Source organism: Schistocerca piceifrons, chromosome 4 (genome assembly GCF_021461385.2).
Source record: "Schistocerca piceifrons isolate TAMUIC-IGC-003096 chromosome 4, iqSchPice1.1, whole genome shotgun sequence".
In the NCBI taxonomy this organism is placed as follows: Eukaryota; Metazoa; Arthropoda; class Insecta; order Orthoptera; family Acrididae; genus Schistocerca; species Schistocerca piceifrons.
This window is the reverse complement of record NC_060141.1, coordinates 116,378,073-116,404,783: the sequence shown is the minus strand read 5'-3', so window position 1 is coordinate 116,404,783 and position 26,711 is coordinate 116,378,073. Positions and strand designations below refer to the sequence as shown.

The 26,711-nt window shown below is 45.1% G+C and overlaps 1 protein-coding gene across 1 annotated transcript in view; it reads right to left on the bottom strand.

Annotated features, from left to right (window-relative positions):
• The window catches only part of LOC124795004 (protein transport protein sec31-like), a 234,045-nt gene that overhangs the window by 3,649 nt on the left and 203,685 nt on the right, over nucleotides 1-26,711 (bottom strand). The window contains exon 2 of the mRNA XM_047258759.1: nucleotides 11,574-11,810. Within this exon, the coding sequence (XP_047114715.1) occupies nucleotides 11,574-11,800 (227 nt within the window). The 5' untranslated portion in view covers nucleotides 11,801-11,810. The remainder of the gene's footprint in view (nucleotides 1-11,573; nucleotides 11,811-26,711) is intronic.

Sequence of the window (26,711 nt, the reverse complement as noted above, 5' to 3'; positions counted from 1 at the left end):
CACGTCCCCTTTCGCGTCATCCAGGCACCCTTACAGCACAGCCTGGCGTCGATGATGGTGCATACCTATGGGCTTACATTTCAGCAAGATAATGCCCGCCTGCACACGGCGAGAGTTTCGACTGCTTGTCTTCGTGTTTGCCAAACCCTACCTTGGCCAGAAAAGTCGCCGGATCTCTCCCCAGTTGAGAACGTTCGGAACTCGCACGGCCGTTCAACCAGTTCGAGACTTTGACGAACTAACGCTCCAATTGGACAGAATTTGGCACTGTGTCTCTCAGGACGACATCCGACAATTCAGCCAATCAGCGGAATGCCAGATAACCGCTTGCATAAGGACCAGAGGTTCCACGTGCTGTTCAGTGGGTGACCTGCTTAGATATGGACTTGTAATAGCTGCAGTGGCTGTCTCCCTAATCTTTCGCATATTATTGTCTGCAATCAATCATTTAATAATATATTTGTAATTCGTTTATTATATTAATTAATATTATGTGTGCAAGTTTGGAATTTTACTCTGTAGATGCCATACGCTCAATGAATAAAAGGGCCAGAGGTGGACCAAACCGTTATTGACTCGCTCAGTTTGTGAAGCTTTTTCTTCTGGATCAATTATCCAATGTTTTTGAAACTGTGACCATTTGTTTGTCTGTTCATCACATCTACAGTCCCATTCGGATAATTCCTTCGTTGTGCGTTGCCTTTTTTTTTTAATAGTGTATTAATGTGATGTGTCCCTCGAGTTTCCATTTTAGGGCTGCAGCTTTTTGTCGTGAACAGTAACAATTCAGGGGAAACATTTCTGAAAAATTTTGGAATTAAATATGGGGCGAGACAAGGTGATGTCCTCTCTGCATTACTTTCCAACTGCGTTTCCGAAAAAGTAATCCAAGATTGGCGGAATCTAAAATCAAAACATAAAATTGGCGAACCAGTATTAGGACGGACTGCCTAGCTTTTGCAGACGACCTGGCGGTTCTGTGTTAGGGCACTGAAATAGTATAGAAACAAACAGAAATTTTAAAGTTACAGCAGAAGGAATAGGGCTCCAAATATCATTTGACAAAAAATACACGTGTAACAACAATCTGGCACCCAAAATTCTAAAAAATCTAGACGGTGAAATCGAGAGCGTCTCACACACCAAATATTTAGGCGAAGCCATTCAGTAAACTGGTCTGTGAAAGGCTGTGTACGAAAACCGTTTCAGAATCTGGAAACGGCTTTGAGACTTACAAGAGACATCCATAGGAAAAAATCCACTCAAAATACAGCAAACTGAGACAATTTCGTCTGTACTTGCATTCGTAACATCCACGCATCAACTAATGTTAATGTGGACAAATGTTAACGTCAGCTGATGCAAGGATGTTATGAATGCGGGTGTGTAGCAATGTACTGGCCGTAAAATACATCATACGGCATGTTAATAGTTATTCAATGTGCACAATGTCAGCTATATTATGTATCTTTGGTATGTACTCATATCGTGTAACATGACAATTTGTTTGTGAGATAAGAAATATGTTTTTCAACGACGACTAATCACTTATACAGGTCACTTGAGCATGGCTATAAAGCCGAAAGCATGATTGTGTGAAATAAATGAAAAATAATTTTCAATCAAATGACGGAAATTTCTTTCAGAAAATGACGGAGAAAACCTCAGTTTCAAGCTATGATTGGTAGTATATATGGCTATGTTGCTGTTCACTAACTAGATTACTAACAGCACACCTCCTTAAGTACCACATCAGACGTCGACGCAACTCGAACTCCGAGTGAAAGCATTAAATTTAACAATAGAATGTCTTTTATAGCACAAGTGTTGCAAGTTTGTCATTAAAAAATTCGTCTAGAGAATAGAATGTGATGTTCGGAAGAAACGTTTTAGCTTAAATTTAAAATTTTCCTCGCTACCTGGCAGACATTTCAGGTTAATGTCAAGATGATCAGAGATTTTTGTGGCTGCGTATGGAAAATTATTGTAAACCACATACAGTTTTAACTTTAGGTAATGAAAACCGTATTGCCTTCTAGTGTTTTGGCTATGAACGACAAAGCCCCCATCGATTTTGAGAGGTTATCCACAACAAATTCACTAACGAATATTATTTTCACTGATTGTTTTTTGAGTAATAACTACTTTCTAAGTGATGAGTTATCCCCTAGTACTTTGCAGAAGTGTGAGAAGTATGCAGCCGTCCTCTAGTCAGGATGATAATCTTAGTCGAATGGTTCAAATGGCTCTGAGCACTATGGGACTTAACATCTGATGTCATCATTCGCCTAGAACTTAGAACTACTGAAACCTAACTAACCTAAGGACATCACACACATCCATGCCCGAGGCAGGATTCGAACCTGCGACCGTAGCGGTCACGCGGTTCCAGACTGAAGCGCCTAGAATCGCTCGGCCACACTGGCCGGCCTTAGTCGAATGTTGAAAGTAAGAAACCACAGAGAACGAACGAAGTCTTATTTTCCAATAGAGCAAGAAGACAGTCCCAGCCTGGATTGTGTGCAAATTGGATCCTAAATAAAATTATGCGTGTGAGAATGTGGAGAGAATTACAAGGACCTGTTGATTCAAGCTGAATGGGTGCATGTAGATAACAAAACTTGGAAGAAAACATATTCTGCCGCGAATGAAATGTATGGCAAAGCCCATTAGCAGGGATACACACTGGTCAGTCAGAACACTATGCCCGCCGACCTACTATCGACAAAAACTCGTCCAGGCGACGTAGCGTCACCTGGCAAGGAGTGACTGCTAGTCAGATACACACACGGTGTATGTAGTACCAGTGAGCATGTGTAGATTGGGGAAGGCGCGTGATCTAACGAGTTTGACCGAGGGCAGAGTGGATGGCCCGAAGGCCCTGCCCGAGAATTTCGGAAACTGCATGACCTGTCGGGTATTCGAGTTGTGCTGTGGTGAGTGTCTGTAACACGTCCCAAAACCAAGATGAAACCATAATCAGACGTCGTGGAGTTTGGCGGTCACCCCTAATTAAAGATTTCGGACGTCGTAGGCTAGGGAGATTGGTAAAACGGGACAGGCGGCGAACCGTGGCGGAACTAACATCAGACTTTAATGCTGGACAGAGTACGACTGTGTCTGAACACGCAGTGCACCGAACAGGCCTAACGACGGGCTTCAGCAGCCCACGACACATGCATGTGCCAATGTTAACACCACGACATCGGAAATTACGACTGAAATGGGAAAGTGACCATCGGCACTGGGCGTCGGCTCAGTGGCAGAGCGTTGCATGGTCTGATGATTCCCGATACCTTCTTGTTCAAGCCAATGGGAGTGTGCGAATCCGTTATCTTCCAGGGGTACAGCTCCTTGACACCCGTACTGCGGGACGGAGACAATCTGGCGACGGCTCCATTATGCTCTGGGACACATTCACGTGGGCATCCATGGGTCGAGTGGAGCTTGTGCAAGACACCATGAAGGCCAAGGAGTGTCGTAGACTGGTTTCAGGCTACGTACACACCCTTCATGAGGTTCATCTTTTCCCGACGGCATTTGTACTTTTTCAACAAGATATTGCGCTACATCACAAGGCCAGGAGCATGATTGAGTGGTTCGAGGAACGCAGTGGCGAGTTCCAAATGATGTGCTGGTGCCTGAACTCGCCAGAACTGAATCCGATCGGACACATCTGGGATGTGATTCGCGCGACCGCTACGGTCGCAGGTTCGAATCTGCCTCGGGCATGGATGTGTGTGATGTCGTTAGGTTAGTTAGGTTTAAGTAGTTCTAAGTTCTAGGGGATTGATGACCTCAGAAGTTAAGTCCCATAGTGGTCAGAGCCATTTGAATTTTGGGATGTGATTAAACGTGTCGTTAGAACTCATCGCCCCCTTCCCGGACCATGTGGGAATTATGTGACGTGCGGTTAAAGGCGCTGCAGTCTGGAACCGCAAGACCGCTACGGTCGCAGGTTCGAATCCTGCCTCGGGCATGGATGTTTGTGATGTCCTTAGGTTAGTTAGGTTTAACTAGTTCTAAGTTCTACGGGACTAATGACCTCAGCAGTTGAGTCCCATAGTGCTCAGAGCCATTTGAGCCAATTATGTGACGCGCGCGCGCGCGCGCGTGTGTGTGTGTGTGTGTGTGTGTGTGTGTGTGTGTGTTGCCAACTCCCTCCAGCGACCTACCAAGGCCTCAATACTTCCACACTACGACGCGTCGCCGCTGTTATCCGTGCCAAAGATCTGCTATTAGGAAGGTGGTCATAGTGTTCTAGCTGATCAGCGTGAAGCGTTGATTACCTTACACCCCTACGCCCCTAACTACTCCAACATCGACAGAAAGTTAGTGGATGCAAACAGCAAAGAAATGAAGTTAATCTGTGAACACTCTTCTTATCTTCCATTCATTGTGAGGTAGCGACACCGCAGCGGGAAATTTCCAAGTGAGCTATTTGGTACGCACGCTGCCTCCTTATCTGCAGTGCAAACATGCCATTGGCCGCTTACGCGGTCGGCCGACGTGAAGCGGCACAAGAAGGCAATTCACGGAACGGAGGTCCTGTAAACAACACTGCTGTCGTGGCGAGATGGCGCGCCAGAAATTCCCCGCACGCCCACGTGAGGGCCATTCAGTTGATGCCTCCGTGTCGACGTACTTTGTAATGTGTTACAAACTCTTCCGTCTTGCTGTAGGAATTATTCCACGACTGGGATAAACAGCATACCAAGTCAATGAATTAGGTTCACTGAAACTCTTACAACTCCTAATGAAAGCAGCATGTTAATTTACTGGTGTTGGCTGAGTTGTTAGGGGACAGCCTCAAATGCTTGCCCTGGTGGTGGACTGACTGGGGAAGTCGCGCACCAAAGAAGAATTCGTGAACATAATAATGTTGGGATGTAGGTTAACAGAGTGCTGAGGAATAACTGGTTTCCACTACTTCACTCCGACAGCATTTACTACAGGCGGGACTGCTGGCTAGTTTATGTGCTTAGCATACTTCACGATTCTACCTTGCGTATAGTTTCACTGGAAATCTGTTATTAGGTTATACGAGGGTCATTCAATAATCAAACAAATTTGTCTGGGGAAAACACTATTAGTAGGGGAAGTTTAATTGTTTTATGGCTTTAAGTTGGCATCACTGGGATCAGCCCTGATCAGCTGATACATCAACATTGTTTTATTTACAACCTCAAAAATACATTTCTGGATGGCAAGTCCGCTTAATACGTCCACGTTAATTGAACAACGTTCAGTTATTCGTTTTTTATTTGCGGAAGGTGAAAAACCAGTGAATATATACTGTAGAATGTCTAAAGATTGTGGTGAAGGTTGTATGAATCGTGCAAATTTTTATAAGCGGGTAGAGCAGTTCAAAAATGGTCGCGACTCAGTGACTGACGAACACCGTTCTGGCCGACCAGTTGCAATTTCAACTCCCTCACTTGAAAGTCGAATTGATGGTATTATTCATGCCCACCGCCGTGTCTGTGGAAATGGTAGTTGATAAGGTTCACCTTCTCCAGTTAATGCATGGAAGCTAGTTAGGGTTAGTTCATGCTGGCCAGGCAAAGTTACACCAGAGGCTGCCTGCGTCAAGATGGTTACCGCATACTACAGTCAGGCAGAAGACCAGTGGCATAATAGCAGTGATGTAGCAGGACAGAGCCGCTGCAGCGTAGAGGACCTGATTGCTTCACATCCGACCTATGGTCGTGTTATGGCAGAAACCCATTCTTTACTAAAATAGGGACAGGCCAGGCCCATATAAACACTCCTCTTTTATAGTTAGAGGGATGGCAGTCTAGCAGCCATCAGCTCCGAGGGGGACCTACAATGGTCTAAGAATCTGGGAGACTGCATGGATCAACGAGTCTCCACCTCTGGACTCTGCCGCTGCTAGCTGCGACCCTGTCGCCTGGGCTGAGATCAGTATTATGGTCTTCAGCACCCTTCAGCCGGTGGGCTGCCTGATGGCGTACAGTTAGAGCCAAGGCCGATGCAGCTGCTCAGCCACCATTGCTCGCGCAGGCACTTTCCTTGCTCCCCACCTTTGCTTGTGTGGACATACGCTGCTGCTGTGAGGTGTCTCATCCACACTGGGAACATGGCACTATTCTACGAGCTGTGCACACCCCATCCCAAGCAGCCGGGCTGCTCCTAGTCTGCACTGGGGGCCGCCGCCCCTGCTGTAGTCAGCATCCTTGCCAAGTCGCTGCTGTCATCACTCCACCAGCCCCTCGTCGCTGCTGATGGCTGCACCTCTTCGCAGGCCCCTGGTCGCCTACCGCTTACGTCCAGGGGACTTTGACCTCTCCAAGTATCATAACGGTTGTAATTTACGAGCAATAAATGACTGTTTCAACAATGGTGTTTTCGTGATTTGTTGGACGACTACCAGGCATCCACTCACTGCTACAGTGCTACCCTGCCCTGGGTGGTGAACTACTGGTCTTCTGATCTCTGCCAACCCAGTTCCACTGCCCACCATGGAGGCCTGCCACCCTGGCCGACCTCATATTCATTATGCTGATTTATGAACTAAATGAGAAACATGGTGCTGTCCATGGATTAGTTTACTCCAGTCTTCTATTACTCCATTTCCTCTTTCCAACACTCTCTACCCATTTCTCCTTCCATCCTCTCTCTACCCATCTCCCCCGGTCTGTTCACCCGCCCCCCTCTCTGTTCACCTTCTTGACCCCTACTCTCTGTCCATGTACTTTTCTCCCATTCTGCCCATCCACTCCTCCTTCCACCTCTTTCCATCTCCTCCTCCCCCCTCTAATGCTGTATCTTCCTCCTAATCTCTCTGTCAACCTTCTCTTCCCCTCTCTCTGTCCATCTCATCCTACTTGTGCCTATCTTCTCCTCCACTCTTGCTATCTGTCCATTGCCTCGTCCTCACTTCTCATTATCAGACTCACCCCAACAGGAGGCTGGTGAGTCTTACACTACAGTATTTTTTTCGAGGTTGTAACTAGTATGTGTATCAGGGATTTAGGATCATTTCTCTCATGGTGTTATTCAATATGCACATGTTAAATATATTTCACACATATTTAACCAGTTTCACGTGTATTTGTACACATATAACACCTGTATGTCTAGCGAATTTCGCCCTGCAGGTTCACTTTCACTCAGCTTAATGTTTAAGACGTAGTATCTCCTGAACTATGTGCTGTACAATGACATAATTTTGCAGGTACATCCTCCTATCTGCGAAATGTGTAGTGAATAGAATTAGTAATAAAGAAGTAATGAATTAAAACGTCTTCATGTGGTATTTTCACTGTAAGAACAACGAAAATGTAGTAAACGACTAACATTTTTCCTTTCTCCATTTCGTAGGGGTCGTCGGCAAGTAGTAATTTCGTAAAGGTTTGAAATTGAAGAAGTTTCGTAAAGGTTTGAAATTATGTGTACAGTTCGTTGCAAGTCTCCGAGTGCTCTCATTCTCAAACCATGAATAACTAAATACGGGTATTCTCGCCTCATGGGCTACACTGCCGTTTCACCCCAATCCCAAACGCTTCGATAGATGGGTAGTTATTACCCCCACAGCTATTCTTTCCAGGCAATGAATGATACGTGTACCAAGTTTGGTTCAAATCAGGCCAGTGGTTTAGGAGGAGATGTGGAACATACATACACATGCACATCCATTTTTATAATTTGTATGGACATGGATATGGATGTATAGGTCTCGATTGACTCTCGTGAAGGGATGCCTGGGCCTAAGGAAAAGAATTCCAACAAGAACAGCGACATAACTTTAGGGATATGAGTAGACAGTACTCGTCTTCAACAAACATTGTAACACGTAGACTGATAGAATTTAGTCTCCCAATTTAGCCTGCATAGCCCTCCATATGCAACTTCATACGGCACATAACAGAGAACTTACAGTGTTAGCACATTTAGATGCAGTAATATATCACAGCAGAAAGATTCCATATGTCCATCTTCTACAGTCGAGGAGACCAGGAACATTTGAAGGAACAATCGCAGGGTTCACCTTCGCCGAATACCAGGAGAAGAGGAATTTCCATTAACAAGATGGCGGACATCCCATGGCAGTCACTTTGAGAATCCTTTGTACCGTGGAAGAAATTAATACTTGTAATGTTCCACTGCTAAACTGCTTTGTCCCGGACTCGCCGTCAGTTTCCGGATATACAGGGTGTCTCTCCTAGAAGTCATCAGGCGCATTTTCTCTGGTGTTTCAGATGATATTTGCAATTTCGTTTTTGTATTGTGTAGCTGGAGACATCCCAAACAAATAGTGCTCATCACGTCTTTCATGCGACTCCCATTGTCAAGAGCAATAACTGGTTTGTCTCCCTTTCGAACAAAATTATTTTTAAAATGGAATTTTAGGTGCCCATTTGATAGAGCTGTCCCAGATTTGCGTAGTGCGCTGTTCGTTTTCTCAATATGTACTCTCATGTTCAGAGAAACAGAAAACCTTTAACGACTAGATATGGGACGTTCATACTAACAGGATGCTTTCATTAGTATGTTGTGCAGAAATGATTAACATTTCAGTCACCTCGGTTTAGCATGTGTCCTGCTGCCTAGTACGCAGGGGTCAAGAGCTCTGATATCTTGTTCCATGCGTGACAGCATCGACGCGTATAAGGCACGAATGGGGTCCTGTGGTACAGCCATCCATGCTGCATTCACCTGGTTCCACATTTCATCTGTGATGGTTGGCATTGGGTCACACTGCTGCACCTGTCGTTTCACCATACCCCACACATTTTCTATTAGCGAAAAGTTCAGTGATCTGGTGGTCCAGGGCAAAAGTTTGATATTCTGTGACATCAAGAAGGTACGTGTTCGTGCAACGACATGTGGTCGCGCATTGTGTTGCTGAAAAATGGCGTCTGGCGTGCTCTGCAGAAAGAGTATGGCTACAGGTCGCAGGATGTCATTCACGCAGATCACACTGGTCACGCACCAATTGTGATTTGTGGTTGTGACCAATAGCACCCCACACCATAAAGCCTTGAGTTAGCGCTGTGTGTCTTGTACGAATGCAATCACTGTGACGCCGCTCCCCCTGTCCGGGGCGAACCAAAACTCGGCCATCATTTTCAAATAAATAAATAAATAAAACCTGGATTCGTCCGAAAACACTATCTGATGCAATTCCTGACCCCTTCTACGTCGTTCCATACACCATTGCCGTCTAACTCGTTTCTGCACATTCGTCAAAGGTAGGCGGAGAAATGGACGATGCGCACGTAATCCGTGCCGTAACAAACGGCAACGAACAGTCACCCTTAACAGTATATAATGTGTTACACTGTTGCGCCAGAGCCGAGGAGGAGGCAGATCTGTCCTGCAATGCCATTCGGATGTGGTATCGATCTTACTGGGGGGGGGGGGGGGGTGATCTGGCCTGGGTGGAGCGACCTGATCCCTCTCTTTGAGTTACACTGCCTTCCGAAGACTATTCTGTACACACCCTTTACACTGCCGGAACATTTCGTCCCACACGAGCAGCAATTTCCCGGATGGGTGCATCAGATTGTCTCATGCCAATAATGCACCCTCTCTCAAATTCATTGATTTGACAGTACAGTTCTGCGAGGTATCTTGCATGTCTGCTCGAGTTACACTGATCCATTACCTTCGGCTTATAGCGACAACGAGAGCCACATGTAGTGCCCTGGCCCGCGCTGACAGTTACTGCAAAGATGCAGCGCTGCTGAGCTGCTGCTGGACTGCTGTTTATTCTTCGTGTTTTACAGTCCCGGTTAATACATATCGAGGAAACGAATATCGAACTAGGCTAATTTTCGAGCGCTTTATCGAATGTCGACATAAAATTCCGATTTAAAAATACACATACCAAAAAAAGTTTTGCATCACCTCAGTTCCGCGAGTTGTGGAAACTGTACAGAAAATTGGAATAGAGATCAACGTAAACATCATTTCCGCCCTTTTTATTGCTCACGAAAACCACACTTTGCATGTTGTACCACCATACAGCGAGACCTTCACAGGTGTTGGTCCAGACTGCTGTACACACCGGTACCTCTAATACCCAGTAGCACGTCCTCTTGCACTCATGCATGCCTGTATTCGTCGTGGCATACTATCCACAAGTTCATCAAGGCACTGTTGGTCCAGATTGTCCCACTCCTCAACGGCGATTCGGCGTAGATGCCTCAGAGTGATTGGTGGCTGACGTCGTCCATAAACAGCCCTTTTCATTCTATCCCAAGCATGTTCGATACGGTTCATGTCTGAAGAACATGCTGGCTACTATAGTCGAGCGATGTCGTTATCCTGAAGGAAGTCATTGACATGATGTTAACGATGGTGGCGCGAATTGTCGTCCATTGTCGTCTCCCAATATGCTCCTGATATGGTTGCACTATCGGACCGAGGATGGCATTCACGTAGCGTACAGCCGTTACGGCGCCTTCCATGACCACTAGTGGCGTACGTCGGCCCACATAATGTCACCCCAAAACAGTAGGGAAACTCCACCTTGCTGCAACGCTGGACAATGTGTCTAAGGCGTTCAGCCTGACAGGGTTGCCTCCAAACACATCTCCGACGATTGTCTGGTTGAAGGCATATGCAACACTCATCGGTGAAGAGAACGCGATGCCAGTCCTGAGCGGTCCATTCGGCATGTTGTTGGGCCCATCTGTACCGCGCTGCATATTGTCGTGGTTGCAAAGATGGACCTCGCCATGGACGTCGGAAGTGAAGTTGTGCATCATGCAGCCTATTGCGCACAGTTTGAGTCGTAACACGACGTCCTGTGGCTGCACGAAAAGCATTATTCAACATGGTGGCGTTGCTGTCAGGGTTCCTCCTAGCCATAATCCGTAGGTAGCGGTCATCCACTGCATTAGTAGCCCTTGGGCGGCTTGAGCGACGAATGTTATCGACAGTTACTGTCTCTCTGTATCTCCTCAATGTCCGAACAATATCGCTTTGGTTCATTCCGAGACGCCTGGACACTTCCCTTGTTGAGAGCCCTTCCTGCCACAAAGTAACAATGCGGACACGATCGAACCGAGGTACTGACCGTCTAGGCATGGTTGAACTACAGACAACACGAGCCGTGTGCATCCTTCCTGGTTGAATGACTGGAACTGATCGGCTGTCGGACCCCCTCCGTCTAATAGGCGGTGCTAATGCATGGTTGTTTACATCTTTGGGAGGGGTTTAGTGGCATCTCTGAACAGTCAAAGGGACCGTGTCTGTGATACAATATCTAGAGCCAACGTCTATCTTCAGGAGTTCTGGGAACCGGGGTGATGCAAAACTTGTTTTGACGTGTATAATTTTGTTTGTAATTGGAAACAAATGGTAGGTTTCTGTTGACACCGGGCGTCTCACGAAAGATCTGACGAGCAGTAATTGTTCTGGCTGTCTCTAGCTACACAGTGCAAACACGAAATTGCACATTTCTGCTAGGAAAAAAAAAAAAATGCGCCAGACGACTGTTTAAGAGAAATATGAATTATTTTGTTCCTTTTCCTCTCGGGAAGTTTGTCCCTTTGGTTAATAGTCACCCTGTATAGGGGAATAGACTTAAGAGCAAGTGTACCTGCTGCTGCGGCCTGGCGGCGGTGACGTAAGGCACAGTGCTGTTGTGGCCGTGGTTGGGCGCCCACTGGGTGAGCGGAGTCAGCACCAGCTGCTGCTTGGCGGCCGCCGGGGCAGCTTCCGCGGACCGCGGCACGTAGCCCCTACCCGTCCCGTTGTCGTTGAGGTTGTGGGCGGCCGACGGTGTCTTCAGTTCTGCCACAGCCACCAGCTCGTTGTTGGCGCCCATCTGGGTGTACCTGCAACCAGACAGCGCGGGTCAGTGAACCTCCAGCACTCGCTTCGTATTACTGACAAGCATCCCCTAACTGCTTACAGGTGTGAGTGGCAAGCAAAAAACCGGCTAACTGTTGACAGGCTTAGTTCTCGTTGTCTTTATGTGTCCGACCTCTAACATTCGTGTTGCTAGCTTAAACGTTTGACAGAAGTGAGTTGTCCTTACTCTTTACCTTAGTAGATTAGTACCAAGAGCAGAAGCACGTATGTTAGGGGTAAAACATGGTTTTAGCAAAGGTGTGTATTGCGAATTGAACAGGGGACCTAGAAACGACGGAGAGGCTTCGTCCCGCCGTAGCCCTCAGTGGTTCACAACCCAATAACAGGCCACACCAGTCCACCCACCTCACCACTGTCCCACAACGAACCTAGGGTTACTGTGCGGTTCGTTCGGCCCTCCTCCTCCTCCCCCCCCCCCCCCCCCCCCTCCTCCCGGGGGTGAACACCTAATACCAGACGAGTCTAACCCCAATGTTTGCGTGGCAATTATAGTGTACGCATAGGTGGAGACAGTGTTTGCGCAGCAATCGCCTACATAGTGTAACTGAGGCGGAATAAGGGGAACCAGCCCGCACTCGCCGAGGGAGATGCAAAACCGCCACAGGCTGGGCGGTGCGCGGATTCGTGCCGGGGACCGGCACTCCTTCCCGCTCGAGAAGCGGCGCCGTAGACCCCGTGTGGCTAGCCGGCCGGGCTTTAGAAAAGGTAGATCGTGTTCTGACTGTCTTTTCACTTTGGCACAAGTAACCGAAAAAAGAAAGGAATTTAGATTTTATGCTTTTATCGACTATGAAAAGGCGTCTGACAAGGTAAGGCGGAAGATGCTATTGGAATCACTTAAGGAATTGAGGGTTCCAGCATTTCTGACTATGGCAGTTAAGTCATTATACAAAAATAATAAAAAAAAAGATCCGTACTGTGAGGAATGGGACAAAATCTGCCGATGTCAATCAAGGAGTCAGACAAGGCTGCCCACAGTTCCTCACTCTTTTTCACAAATGGTTGACTTTATTAAATGGCACATTACGAAGTGATAGTTTTAATTTTATGACGATACCGTTTGCTGATTATCAGATTATAATAGGAGAATCTGAAGAAAAGTTTCAAATTTCAGTATACAAATTGAGTCAAACTCCGCTACATACGGAACGAAAATATCAACAGATAAAACAAAAGTGATAGCATTTCAAGGACCGGGACCCATAGGAGCCAAAACTGTTACAGACGAACAAATAATTGCGTAAGTAAGAGAGTTTAAATATTTAGGGTGCAGTTTTAAATTTTCCAAGTTGGATGCTGTTGGGCTACAATTGTACAGACTCAGGCGTTTCTGTGGAACTATACAACGAACATTAAAACGTAAAGTACAGAAAGAAACATTAATTAAACTCTACAGAGTAATGGTGTTACCTCTGCTGCTGCATGATAGCCAATGTTGGACCCTTAAAATCTCTTCACCTTTCCCAGGACTGCCCATCGCGAGAACTGTTCCTACTGACTGTAGTACCGCGCATGAAAGGAAGACGTCGAGAAACGGCAAGGAAGTTCTACCAACAGACTGCAGGTATACACATCGGAAACCTTGGCAACAAAGATGAGTACCGGCTCAATCTACGATGGTCACAGCGCCCTCACCACTAATAAGGGCTGATAATGAAAAAGAGTCAATAAACAAAATAAAATGTAACAAATTCTACTTAGGTAACAGTAATAGGTCCCAGCAAGTTTGTTACAAGTAATGACAGCCACACGTAAGGAACAGATATATAACGACGCAAGAAGGTTAAAGTTAAAACAGAAAGCGTTACAACTTCATGTAATCAAACAGTAGTGGGTCTTTCCGCCTATTCGTGTACAATTTCGTGTACAATACTTATATTTGTTCGTGTCTGGGATCAAGTACAAATCCCTGCAGCAATCGTCGACCTCTGCAGGTCTTCTGGCATTTCGTCTTGTGTCAGAAGCTTATTTCCTGTCCGTGTTTGTTTTCAAATATATATACTTATCGAAGTAGCGTTCTGCCTTGAGCAAACACAAATTCTATTTAACAACCATACATGTTTCAGTGAAGTTTCGTCATCTTGGTGGGCCCATTTTATTTTCTTAACATCACATATTGCTATTTGTGAAGCTGTCTGTCAACTGCAGAACAGCTGATATTTTACTGTAGTCGTCATCTGTAACTTTTGTTGTTTCCACATTGTTATGCTTCTATGCAAACTTCTTGCTTTCATTCTTTTGCTTGTGCCTTTATCCCGCGGTGTCGCAGGGTCGACATAGTTAGGATCGGATTTGGCAAGGTTAACGTTAAGGGGTGGTTGGATGCCATTCCTGCCGCCACCCCCGTACCCCCCGAAACAGAATTAGTCCACACCAGCTGTCTGCATCTAGTTTAATGCATAGAATAGTGTAGACGTGTTCAGATGTCTGCGAGTCATGTAATTGAGGTGGGACGTGGGGACCAGCCCGGTATTCAACTAGTGGAATGTGGAAAACTGCCTAAGAACCACATTCAGACTGGCAGGCACAAAGGCCCTCGTCGTTAATTCGCTAGGCGGAATCGACCCGGGGCCGGCGCGCCTACCCGAGTCCAGGAAGCAGCGCATTAGCACTCTCGGCTAACCTCCCAGATGTCTATGCAAACTGTACTTTGTAATATAAACTGTATCACTGTTTACGAAATAGTCACCAGTTACGCCTGTTATTGCGGTTCACTATAATCTGTTAGCGTTGCAACAACTTGATGATGATGATGCTATAAACAGCATCATCATCATCATCATCACGATCGTCATCGTTATGATCGTCATCTTCCATGAACAGCCTCGTGGAACTTCTGATGCCATCCATTACATCTTTACATAAATTGTGAACATTAATAGTCCTATGACACTCCCATGGGGCACGCCTGAAATTAATTTTCGTCTGAATATCTCTCTCCGTCAAGAACGACTTGCCGTATTCTACCTGCTGGGAACTCTTCATAACGTTTACGCTTGCATTTCGTGCACATCTGAGGTTATTGCGTTCCCGTCTGAAGTCGTTGATTCCTTAAGTTTAAATGCGCTAGAAATGGTTCAAATGGCTCTGAGCACTATGGGACTTAACATCTGAGGTCATCAGTCCCCTAGAACCTAAGTAACCTAAGGACATCACACACATCCATGCCCGAGGCAGGATTCGAACCTGCGACCGTAGGGGTCGCGCGGTTCCAGACTGAAGGGCCTAGAACCGCTCGACCACACCGGCCGGCAAATGCGCTAGAAGCTAACACCGGAACGTCATCAACAAAGGGGGTTTTAGATGTGATCTATCAGTATGTACTCCGTCTCAATTTTTCCTGTTCAAAGACTTGAAAACTTCCTCTAGAATTGCAGAGAACTGTTTTGCTGATATAGTATTTCCTTATCTGTTTCCTCTTCCATTTCTAAGTTTCTCTCCATCCTGGTGAAATCTAGTACAAACTGTTCCCTCGGCCCTTCGCACACTTCAGATATAGTGACAGTACCATCGTGACAGACGGCTGCATCCGAAATAATACCGATGGAGGTGATGCAGCGGCTACCGCACTGATCACGAATTCGGGACCGAGCGAGGTGGCGCTGTGGTTAGCACACTAGACTCGCATTCAGGAAAATGACGGTTCAAACCCGCGTCAGGCCATCCTGATTTAGGTTTCCCGCCATTTCCCTAAATCGCCTCAGGCAAATGCCGGGACGGTTCCTCTGAAATGACACGGCCAATTTCCTTCCCTAATTCTAGCTTGTGCTTCTGCTCTAATGACCTCGTTGTCAATGGAACGTTAAACACTAATCTCCTCCTCCTCCTCCTCGAACTCGGGAGGATTGTGGTTCAGATTCCCGTCCGGCCTTCGAGATTAAGATTTCAACAAGTTTCCTTACATTAGTTAAAGCGGATGCTAAAGTGGTTTCTTTGCAGAGAAAGTCGCCGATTGACTCCCCTATCCAAGTCTGTGCTTCATCTCTAATGACCTAGTAGACCACGGGACTTAAATCCCGATGTTCATTTACATCTATAACAAAAAAACCACTGTGATTGTGTAGCAGAGGGTATTTCCCATTGTACCACATATTAACGGATCATTCTGTTTCATACGCGTATGAAGCTCTGAAGAATGATTGCTTACACGCCTCCGATCGCGCTCTAATTGGGCTAATCTTGTCTCTATGGCAGCGTTACGTAGGCGGTTGTAATACATTCCTGGATCGTTCATTTACAGTTGCTCCTCGAAACCTTTTAAGTAGGCCTTCGCGACAAAGTTGGAGTCTGCCTTCAAGAGTCTTCGAGTTCAGATGTTTCAGCATCTCAGTGACGCTCTGCCGCGGATTAAACAATCCTGTGGCCATTCGTCATATCCGTTATCCCCTGTTAGTCCTATTTGACATGCATCGAATACACTGGAGGAATATTCTAGGATTAATCGCACTAAAGTTTTGTAAGAAATCTCCTTTGCAAATTCAATGCGTTTTTCCCAGTATGCTAGCAATGAGACGAAGTCTACCACCTGCCTTCCCTACGACCGAGCGTATGTGATCAAATGGTTAAAAATAAAAAAAAGGTTCAAATGGCTCTGAGCACTATGGGACTTAACTGCTAAGGTCATCAGTCCCCTAGAACTTAGATCTACTTAAACCTAACTAACCTAAGGACATCACACACATACATGCCCGAGGCAGGATTCGAACCTACGACCGTAGCGGTCGAGCGGTTCCAGACTGTAGCGCCTAGAACGGCTCGACCACTCCGGCCGGCGTATGTGATCATTCTAAATTCATATCCCTACAATTTGTTGCACTTTGGTATTTTGTTTGAGTTGACTGATTCCAGATGCTACTATTGGTTAACTAGTATAGGGTGCTAAGTTTTTGAATTTTGTGAAAGTGCACAATTTTACATGTCTGAACATCTAACGCCATTTCCCAGTCGTTGCACTGAACTGAAATCGTATCAATAGCTGCCTGAATATTTTAGCAAAATTTTTAGTCTGTACTTCATTGTATGAGATGCGCCATCTGTCGAAGGTCTGAGATTATTATCAATGTTATTTGCCTGGTCTCCGTTCCTTTATACTGTCTTCACGTATGTTCAGTTATTCCACAGTCTGTATGTATGGCAACGAATAAATCCGCCTGCTAGCTGTTACTTTCACATTTACAATGTTTGAGTGTAACAATGTTCACTTACATTTCTGAGCTGTCAGTGTGTCTGACTGCAATGCGGATGTGTAAGATTCAATCCCATTTACCGTCAGGGAAGTTTCCTTTGAGGGTGGGTTTATTCAGCCTCTCGAGGTCCGTTGACGAGCTACTAGAATGAGGAGTAGCACTCCAAGTTCGGGAAGCTGACCACGTCTGGGAGAACAAGGTGTTTGACCAGCGTGATCTTCCATACTGCGTACAATCACACCGTTGGCACAAGATACACGGTGGCCGCTCTGATCGGGAAGTTAGTGTAGTAATAAAATTGTCTTGTGGTGTCTGAGTGGAGACGTTCGGCCGAAGGTCAATCACGATCGATCTTCCGGTGGCGGAGCGTGGCTGCAGTGCACCGATGTGGTGCGCAGCTATTCGCGTCCACCAGCGCCAGTGCGTAAGCAGGCTTTTTCCTGGCGCCCTCTGGCCGCCCGCTATTTCTGGGACGGCCGAGCAGTTCTCGGGAGACGGCCAGAGTTGCCCGTGCGAGCGCAACCTTCTGCTATGTTCCCTTCTCCACGAGGGCCTACTGCCTTACTGTTCTACATCTGACTTCAGAAATAAATTGTTCTGCAACAACATATGACCACCTGCCGGTCAGTTCAGACGTTTGTTTCATAGCACCCCATGTTTACTTATACACTCCATAAGCCACTGTACAGTACATATGTTACTTCGTACCAGTATTATCGAGTTTTCCACCTATTCCATTCGTGTACTGAGTGACAGAACAATGACTCTGTTTACCTGACACGTGGCCTATCTTACCCTCATTATCTCTGCATAGGATACACGATAAGGGCAGCATAATGGTCGCACAGTCTTCTGCGGAAGCAGATTCTCTACCTTTAGACAGCACGGTTTCATGGGAACCAAGGATAAAAAGTTAATTCCCTGAGAATTTCGTATGTATTATATAAACCAGATACGATTTCAGCATTTGTAGACTTAGAGAAAGCTTTTGACAATGTTGACTGGAATACTCTCTTTCAAATTCTGAAGGTGGCAGGGGTAAAATACAGGAAGCGAAAGGCTATTTACAATTTGTACAGAAACCAGATGGCAGTTATAAGAGTCGAGGGGTATGAAAGGGAAGCAGTGGTAGGGAAGGGAGTGAGACAGGGTTGTAGCCTATCCCCGATGTTATTCAAACTGTATATTGATCAAGCAGTAAAGGAAACAAAAGAAAAGTTCGGAGTATGTATTAAAATCCATGGAGAAGAAATAAAAACTTTGAGGTTCGCCGATGACATTGTAATTCTGCCAGAGACAGCAAAGGACTTGGAAGAGCAGTTGAACGGAATGGACAGTTTCTTGAAAGGAGGGTATAAAATGAAAATCAACAAAAGCAAAACGAGATAATGGAATGCAGTCGAATTAATCCGGGTGATGCTGCGGGAATTAGATTAGGAAATGAAACGCTTAAAGTAGTAGATGAGTTTTGCTATTTGGGGAGCAAAATAACTGATGATGGTCGAAGTAGAGAGGATATAAAATGTAGACTGGCAATGGCAAGGAAAGCGTTTCTGAAGAAGAGAAATTTGTTAACATCGAGTATAGATTTAAGTGCCAGGAAGTCGTTTCTGAAAGTATTTGAATGGAGTGTAGCCATGTGTGGAAGTGAAACATGGACGATAAATAGTTTAGACAAGAAGAGAATAGAAGCTTTCGAAATGTGGTGCTACAGAAGAACGCTGAAAATTAGATGGGTAGATCACATAACTAATGAGGAGGTATTGAATAGAATTGGAGAGAAATTTGTGGCACAACTTGACTAGAAGAAGGGATCGGTTGGTAGGACATATGAGGCATCAAGGGATCACCAATTTAGTACTGGAGGGCAGCGTGGAGGGTAAAAATCGTAGAGGGAGACCGAGAGATGAATACACTAAGCAGATTCAGAAGGATGTAGGCTGCAGTAGGTACTGGGAGATGAAGACGCTTGCACAGGATAGAGTAGCATGGAGAGCTGCATCAAACCAGTCTCAGGACTGAAGACCACAACAACAACAACAACAACAACAACGATCTCAGCGGCGCTTCTCTCGAAACACAGGAACATTATTATATAATTAATCGCACTAGCACCTTGTATGCCATGAGGGGTAGCCGCGCGGGCGGTCTAGGGCGCGTTGTCACGGCTCGTGCGCCCCCACCTCCCCCCCCCCCCCCCCCCACGTCGGATGCTCGAGTATTTGCGGGGAGTGGGCCGTGTGATGTCACCGGGTTTCGCTCTCAATGTCCGCCTTGACTAAAATACTGCGTAACAAGACAGTCATTCAACGCAATCGTTCCTACAATACAGACAGGCTTACCGAAGAAGCGCAGTAGTTAAATCATTATACATTTGGGGGAAGAGAGTTTCAAGTTGTAACGATACATTTAATAAATGTGAAAGAATCGCGGACATTCTCACGCATCTCAATGGGCAGACGCTACAAGAAAAACGTTATGCATCCCAGCTGTTAAAATTCTAAGGACGTACCTTCCCAGGTGAGTGAACCAGTAGATTTCTATCCCCTTTGTGCATATCGACAAAAAGATGGGTTGAGCAGACTCGAATCCCTACGTTTCCAGTGTGTTATAGAGTCCGGCCAAGCTGTGTACTGCTGTCTGGAGGATGAAAGGGGGTTGCTATACGCTACTGCCTAGATGTCTGTCATTCAGTGTGTCACGAGTCTACTTTAGCAGTCAGTCAGAAAGACTCCTAGTGCATTGTTTCCGATTACATTTCTGTAAATTTGGCAAGTGAGACTTCCGTGCAGATTCTATATAGCGGCCAAGATACATACCTTAGTGTTGCAAAATATTTGGCGTTCATTATCGAGAAGCATCGTAAAGCAATAAGTAGTGATGTGTTCATTAGGGAAATGGATTCGACTCGGAGACACATCAGAGGCGAGCACCTGGGCAGATGGCCTGCCTGAATAGGCGAGAAACCTGTGTAGGTGTAACATTGCTGGTGAGACAACTGGCTGCATGATGTCAGCGCAGTAACAACAGAGACTGCCACGCTGTCCGTTCAAGGACGGTTGGTTATCTCTTCCGCTCTCCAGACCCGCCGGATATGTACTTTCGGCACTCTGGGTGGCGTAGGGCAGTTCAACGCCGGTTTACAACTGTTCACTGCAAGGTCATCACTCGAAATATACAAGGTCCCACTAATTAGGAGAATCATAAAACTACCAATACTTCGGAGAAACATAAAGCAGATCACTCGAAAGTTGGTTGTGTTCTCATCACAAAAATACAGCGCAAAAACGAAATACAAAAACGTGCAGCACTACAAGCCGCTTGCATCATGTAACCAAAGGGAACTGCTCTTTTTGAGGGAATGACGCTGGTGCTGTTAACAGTGGCGGCGAACATCTACGCTAGCTAACGGTCGAACAACTTCAAAGTTGTGTGCGCGAAGTTTTTCTTCATCTTTCATTTTTTTGTGTTGGTGGGGGGAGGAGAGTGGGCAGTACTTCGAATTGCAGAGCCTTGGGGTAAGTAGTTGTCCAAGTGTAATAGCTCATCGATTTGGGAATAACTGAACGTTACATGAATGTAACAACTAATGAGCTTGAATTCATGTAGTACATAACCGTTGTGATATGGCTTTAAGCTAACAACGCGTCGCCACTGACTTTCTAATATGCTTCCGATGGTGCATCAAAAGAACGACACTACGTCACTGCTCTTTCTTCTTTGCTTCTCTATCATTTACACGGCAGGTATTGCGCTTTGTATTCCAGGCACGCCCCCCCCCCCCCCCCCCCCCTCCCGAGGGCAGTGTCGTTTCTGGCATCTTCAATGTCGCGCACGTAATCATTTTTCTTAAGTACTGAGCAGTATTGCCTGTTATGGTAACTATCTGTTGCGTAGTATGGCCACATTCCTTTTTCCCCGACATTTGTACTTTCTTATTTTTATCCTTTCACCACCTTTTCCTCCCAGGCGATCAATTCCAATTCAAACGATTCTGATCACACGGTGAAGCCCTGCACTACCGGTGGTCTTGGCTGCTGGTGAGTCTTTCGGGTTGTCTCTTGCCGACTCAGCGTAACCTGGAGCACCTCTGATGAAGTGCAGCGCAGCTCCGGACGAAACGTTAGGAACGAGAAAGTTTCATGGACCTCGGCCATAAAGCCTGGAAGATTCACCAGCAGCGCAAACGATTTTGTTCTTTTTCTTTTACTGGGGCTATACACTTGCAGTTCCTCTCTTACCGTTGCTTTATACATAATCCAGTCTTACAGACTCACATTAATTTCACCTTCCGTGCTTTGTTTCCTTTGTTACTGCCAACTGTAAGTTATTTCCGCACCGCCGATATTTGAAACTTGTCAGTTTCATTATTTCATTATTAATTTCAGTCAATCGTATTACTGGCTTTGGCACTATACAGACCATTACCATTATATCATTGGGAGCAATTTTCTTCTTGTATTCTTCACATACTCAAGCTATTGGTTTCATTGTCCACAAATAAAATTTATATCATAATGTTAATACCCAAATATTTTATTTGAAAGGAAACACTGTCTGTAGTAGGTTGTATAGTTGTGTATCTGGCCAATTTCGACTCTAAAGTCAATTTGCAGCGTTTATTCGTAAGCAGTAAGCTATATTCTACGTGTTCTGACATACAATCGAAAAACTCTTTCCAAATGATCTTCCATACGTGGAATACTACATCTGCATTGCTATTTCAGATCGAAAACATCGTACTAGAAACAAATAACCATTTCATCTCATGTGTAAACCGACTTCCACATTCAGACTGGCTGTTTTCCAAGCATTTCTACCCATACAGCAAATATTCTATTTTGTCTCTCAAATTCTTTGGATTCCCACCTAATTAGATAAGGGCACACAAAATGTCTGGGGAGAGATGCAGCAACCTTCGCAAAGTTATTGTATTTCTCCGTCTTACTAAAAATATGGACTATTACCAAATTTTCATCTTTGTTACAGCGTAACGCGTCTAGAAGTCGAGACAGTAAGACATGGTGACGAAGTTAACTACTTTCACTGTAACAAATCTGCCATTTTAAAAAGTTTTATGACAAAGCTGTGCATTAGAGAGCTACTACTTTTACATCAAATTAAAAAGAAGGTCAACGTTGCCGTATTGATGGTTTACTGATAGCAAAATCGATTTTCAATCACATAGTGATCATCTGCAGTGCTGGAAGTTAAAAATTTCACATAGCGATCAGTGAATAAAAAACAAAAACCACAAATACACCTGAGTATAAACCAACTGTTGGAAAGAACATACCTGTGGTGTATAAATTAAACTCATGGGCACTGGTATCAAGTTATTATCAGTAACCAAAACTGAGAAACGATCACAATAACTTCCTTTTAATTTAATATATATGGTCGTTGTGCACACAGCACTCCATGGAGTCGCCAATCAATAACTTTTACATCACATATTTTAAATGGTGATGAAGTCGGTAGTTTCCGTTCGCCTCCAAATCCGTACCCTCAGCGGACTCGGGGTGACAGAAAAGTTTAATTACTCGCATGTCACGTCCTAGCACGCAATTCATGTCAGTTCGGTAGTTTTTCAATTCCCCCGTGTTTTTATTCTAGGCAGGCCAAGTCGGTATTGATACGAAATACGGCATACATTCTTTTCTCCCGCCATGTTTTCTGTTTCGGATGCAGATTCGGTGGTAATCCTAAGCGTACAATTCCTTACTCCGAGATTCGTTTCGTTAGCCCTGTGAGTTCGCTATCAATACACCGTGTGAGTGACTTGTGCTGGAAATGTGTGTCTCTGATATCAATTAGTTCAGCCTACTTACCTTTCTTATAATGTGTATGACTGTAAAATTAAATTGTGATATGTCGAATGGAACAGTGTAATTTACTAAAGTTTCTCATTGTTCAGTGCAGCCACATTGTTTAAGAAGCAAAAGGTGTTTTCCTTTTTTCCTCATGGAAAAGACAGGAAATAATGCAAAGTGTGCTCTGTGTGGACAGTCATAGTCAGAGGAGTGTTCACAAAAAAAATCAAATGTGTGTGAAATCTTATGGGACTTAACTGCTAAGGTCATCAGTCCCTAAGCTTACACACTACTTAACCTAAATTATACGAAGGACAAACACACACACCCATGCCAGAGGGAGGACTCGAACCTCCGCCGGGACCAGCCGAGCGTTCACAAGAATTATACCTAATTACGTTGAGTAACTAAGGTAGCGATTAAATAATACTTTGTAATGGGTGTGTGTCTCGACAACAGCGAATATATACGGTACAAAGTTTTGTCGTTACTTTTGTAGCATTAGTAATGACCCAATACGGTAATTGCTTACACTAAATCTCAAATAAACCGTCAGCTATAACTAACCAGTCAGCATCCGTGTAAGTATTTTCCAATTTTTACCATTATCAAGGTGTCACCCTCAAATATCAGAACTTCCCACTCAGTGCTCGCGGTCACCACATCCATGTTCACGATAAATAAGGATGGACTGTGTCCTGGACCCTGTTGCAGTGCATATCTCACGGTGGTGGTGCCACCAGCTACATTACGCACTTGTTTCTGCGTGCTGCAAGACCAAACCTGTTGCCCCAATCTGCGATGGCGGTATTGGCGACGGTCGGTAAGCAAGCGTGAAGACTATTTCCGTTCACTTTCTCTCTACTGGCAGACCGAGAAACGTTGTCAGCGTGGGCTGTGGGTGTACGCCGTGTCGATCGCGCCAGTGGCTTCATTAGGCGGCCTCGAAGTGTTGTTGCAGGCGATAGTCTATCAGCAGACGCGCTATCTTACAGCCGATACAGAGATAATGTGCACGCTGATGACTGATGCCGCTAATACACACCAGGTACAGGCGCTGTAGCTGCCATCTGCGCGACTGCAATGCCACCACGCCGCAGCGATATCGCTAATATTGATCGCTCACTGCGTTGCATCAACTTGACGATCACTGACTCAAGCCTTGCCGAAGCTGCAAGTGAGTCCATATGGCGAAAGAACTGTACGAAGACTAATAAAGCAGGAGGCTATTTTCGTAGTTGTAATGTCCAGTTACATTCCTATTACGTGCTAGACGGCTGCAAAGATTGGCAAGTAGCTCATTGTAGAAAGGTACCAGTTAGAATACACGACTACCATACATGATTCATTCGTTCCCAAAGTTCAGTAATTTCCAAAATATTACTAGCACAAATATGATTCATGCATTAATAGAACGGTAAACTCAACGGGTTTGTAATGTGCGCACCAGTTTGAGTTAAGAGTGAAATGCTTTGACATAATGGCGACAAAAAAAGAAAATGAGTTTTATCGCGTAGGAACATGCGAGTGGTTGTCTGCTACAACAGTGTAGTGTGCATTCAAAAGCAACTGTGGAAAAGGGTCGCCGTGAAAACAGAGCATTCTGCGTTGGTATCGACAACTTATGGACAATGGTTGTCTGCGTAAACAGAAAAGTACCGCTCGACCAAGTGTGCCAGATGCAGTCATGGAGTGGCTGAGGAAAAGATTCACACACAGGAAAAAAAAAAAAAAAAGAAAAATCAACGTTCCACGCAAGCCTCGAACTTGGAATACCGCAGAAAACTGTGTGGAAGATTTTGCGACGGTGGTTACATTTCAGACCGCACCGTCTGCAACAATTAAAACCGGAAGATTATGTCCGGCGCCTTCAGTTTTGCATCACAATGCAGGAAGCACTGGAAGATGAACATATCGCTTCCAAGCTGATATTCAGCGATGAAGCAAGCTTCCATTTATCTGGAAAGGTTGATCGCCACAACGTTAAACTGTGGGACACCGAATATCCTCATGAAATTGTGGCGTACGAACGAGATTTGCCGAAGGTTAATACTTTCTGTACGGGCCGTTTTTCTTGTGAGAGAAGACTTTGACAGATAACTCTCTTATCTTGATATGTTGCAGTTGTGGTTGCTTCCGAGAATTTCAACAAGACGGGGCACCCACCCATTACAGCATAGACGTTCGTCGCTACCTAAACGACGAACTTGCGCTTCGTGTATTGGGCGTAGTGGTGCTCTGTTCCCTTGCACCCCCCCCCCCCCCGCCCCTCCCCCGCCCCCTTCTCCACCAGGTCGCCTGATCCAACGCATTGCGATTTTTTCTATTGGTGGCACATTAAGGACCGTGTTTATATACACCCACTGCCAAGAACACTGCAACAACCTAGAGAACGCATCAATGCTATTCTGATGAGCACTGATAGGATGTTGTTACATAAAGTATGGAACAAAGATGACTACCGCTTGGACGTGTATCATCTGACCAAAGCAACATTCATCGAATATTTGTAGCAGCAAAATGCAAACTTCGTAAGTTTACTGTTCTATTAATACATCAATCGAATTTGTATGTGTAATACTTTGGAAAATATAGAGATATGCAAACGAAAGAATCGTTTATAGTAGCCCCGCACTTTACGTTACGCAAAAGTTCTACTAAATGAATAGTGACTGACAAGTGGATACAATCATATCACTTAAACATCTGCAAGCAACAATGTGTCTAGGTGTGAAGTGGAACAGTCACACAGATGCAGTTTCAGGTAAATCAAATGGACAGAATTTATTGTCCTTCCGTTTTATGACTTTTTATGGAGACCGAACTACTCCGCTACTGGAATCAACACTGTTACCAAACGTACAAATCGTATTAATCTCAGCTTGCTCCGTTTGTCTTCACGCTCAAAAGGCAACAGGCAGAGGACAAGCTGCTGGCATGTTCGTTGATTTTCCAAGCGCTAGAGACGAAATTCTGCACCATATGCTCTTAAACAAGGTGAACTTGATCATATTTAATTTCCTTAAAACAATAACTGAGGTATGCTACCGAGTCCTTTAAGACCAATTGGGCGAAAAAATACCGGTGGTTATGATTAAAGCCAGTTACTAACAGAGGTACATTGTGGGTCGTAAGTATCGTATGGCGGTGTACTTCGTAGACATTCTAATGCGTTAATGCGGAATCGACTTACGGTGGAAAAAGGTAGTTGCAGTTTTGGCCAAGAGGAGCAGGTCTGTTCTGTGTGTGCAAGAAAGACGTATAGAAATGTTTCCATGTATAGTGGATTCGGAGCGTGTGTGGGCAGAGAATGTCAAACAAGTGAGACCTAACAAGTGCTGATGACGTAAGGAAAGTGTTGCATGGATAGTGGCATCAGACAGGTATGTTGCTATATTTGGAACGTATTTTCACGAAAGTCACATGACTGTGCGCTTGCTATGATTGAAAACACTTTGTTTTAGCGGAAAGAGCCATTCACGGGTTAGTAATCAACGGTAACCAATTGATGTTCTTATTAACCGCCACTTACACAATTTGTTCCATAACAGCACCAGAGACGCCGGCATGATGCAGTACGTCAGATTAGCACCTGGTGGCCAAAATTGAAACTAATTTTTTTCCAGCGCAAATCCGCTGCCGTAGGATAATTACTGCCCACACTGGACGTCCGTGAGTAGTTTCACTTTAATTAAAACCAGAAGATAAAACTTGGATTGAAAAAGGGAAGCAAATCATCTTTCATCAAGACATTTCAATTGCATTACGGGTGTTCCTTTACAAAAGGGGGCGCTGATGACCTCGATGTTGAGCGCCCATAAGCCCCAACTTAAAACTCAATTTTTGTTACATTCCACACGTCCTG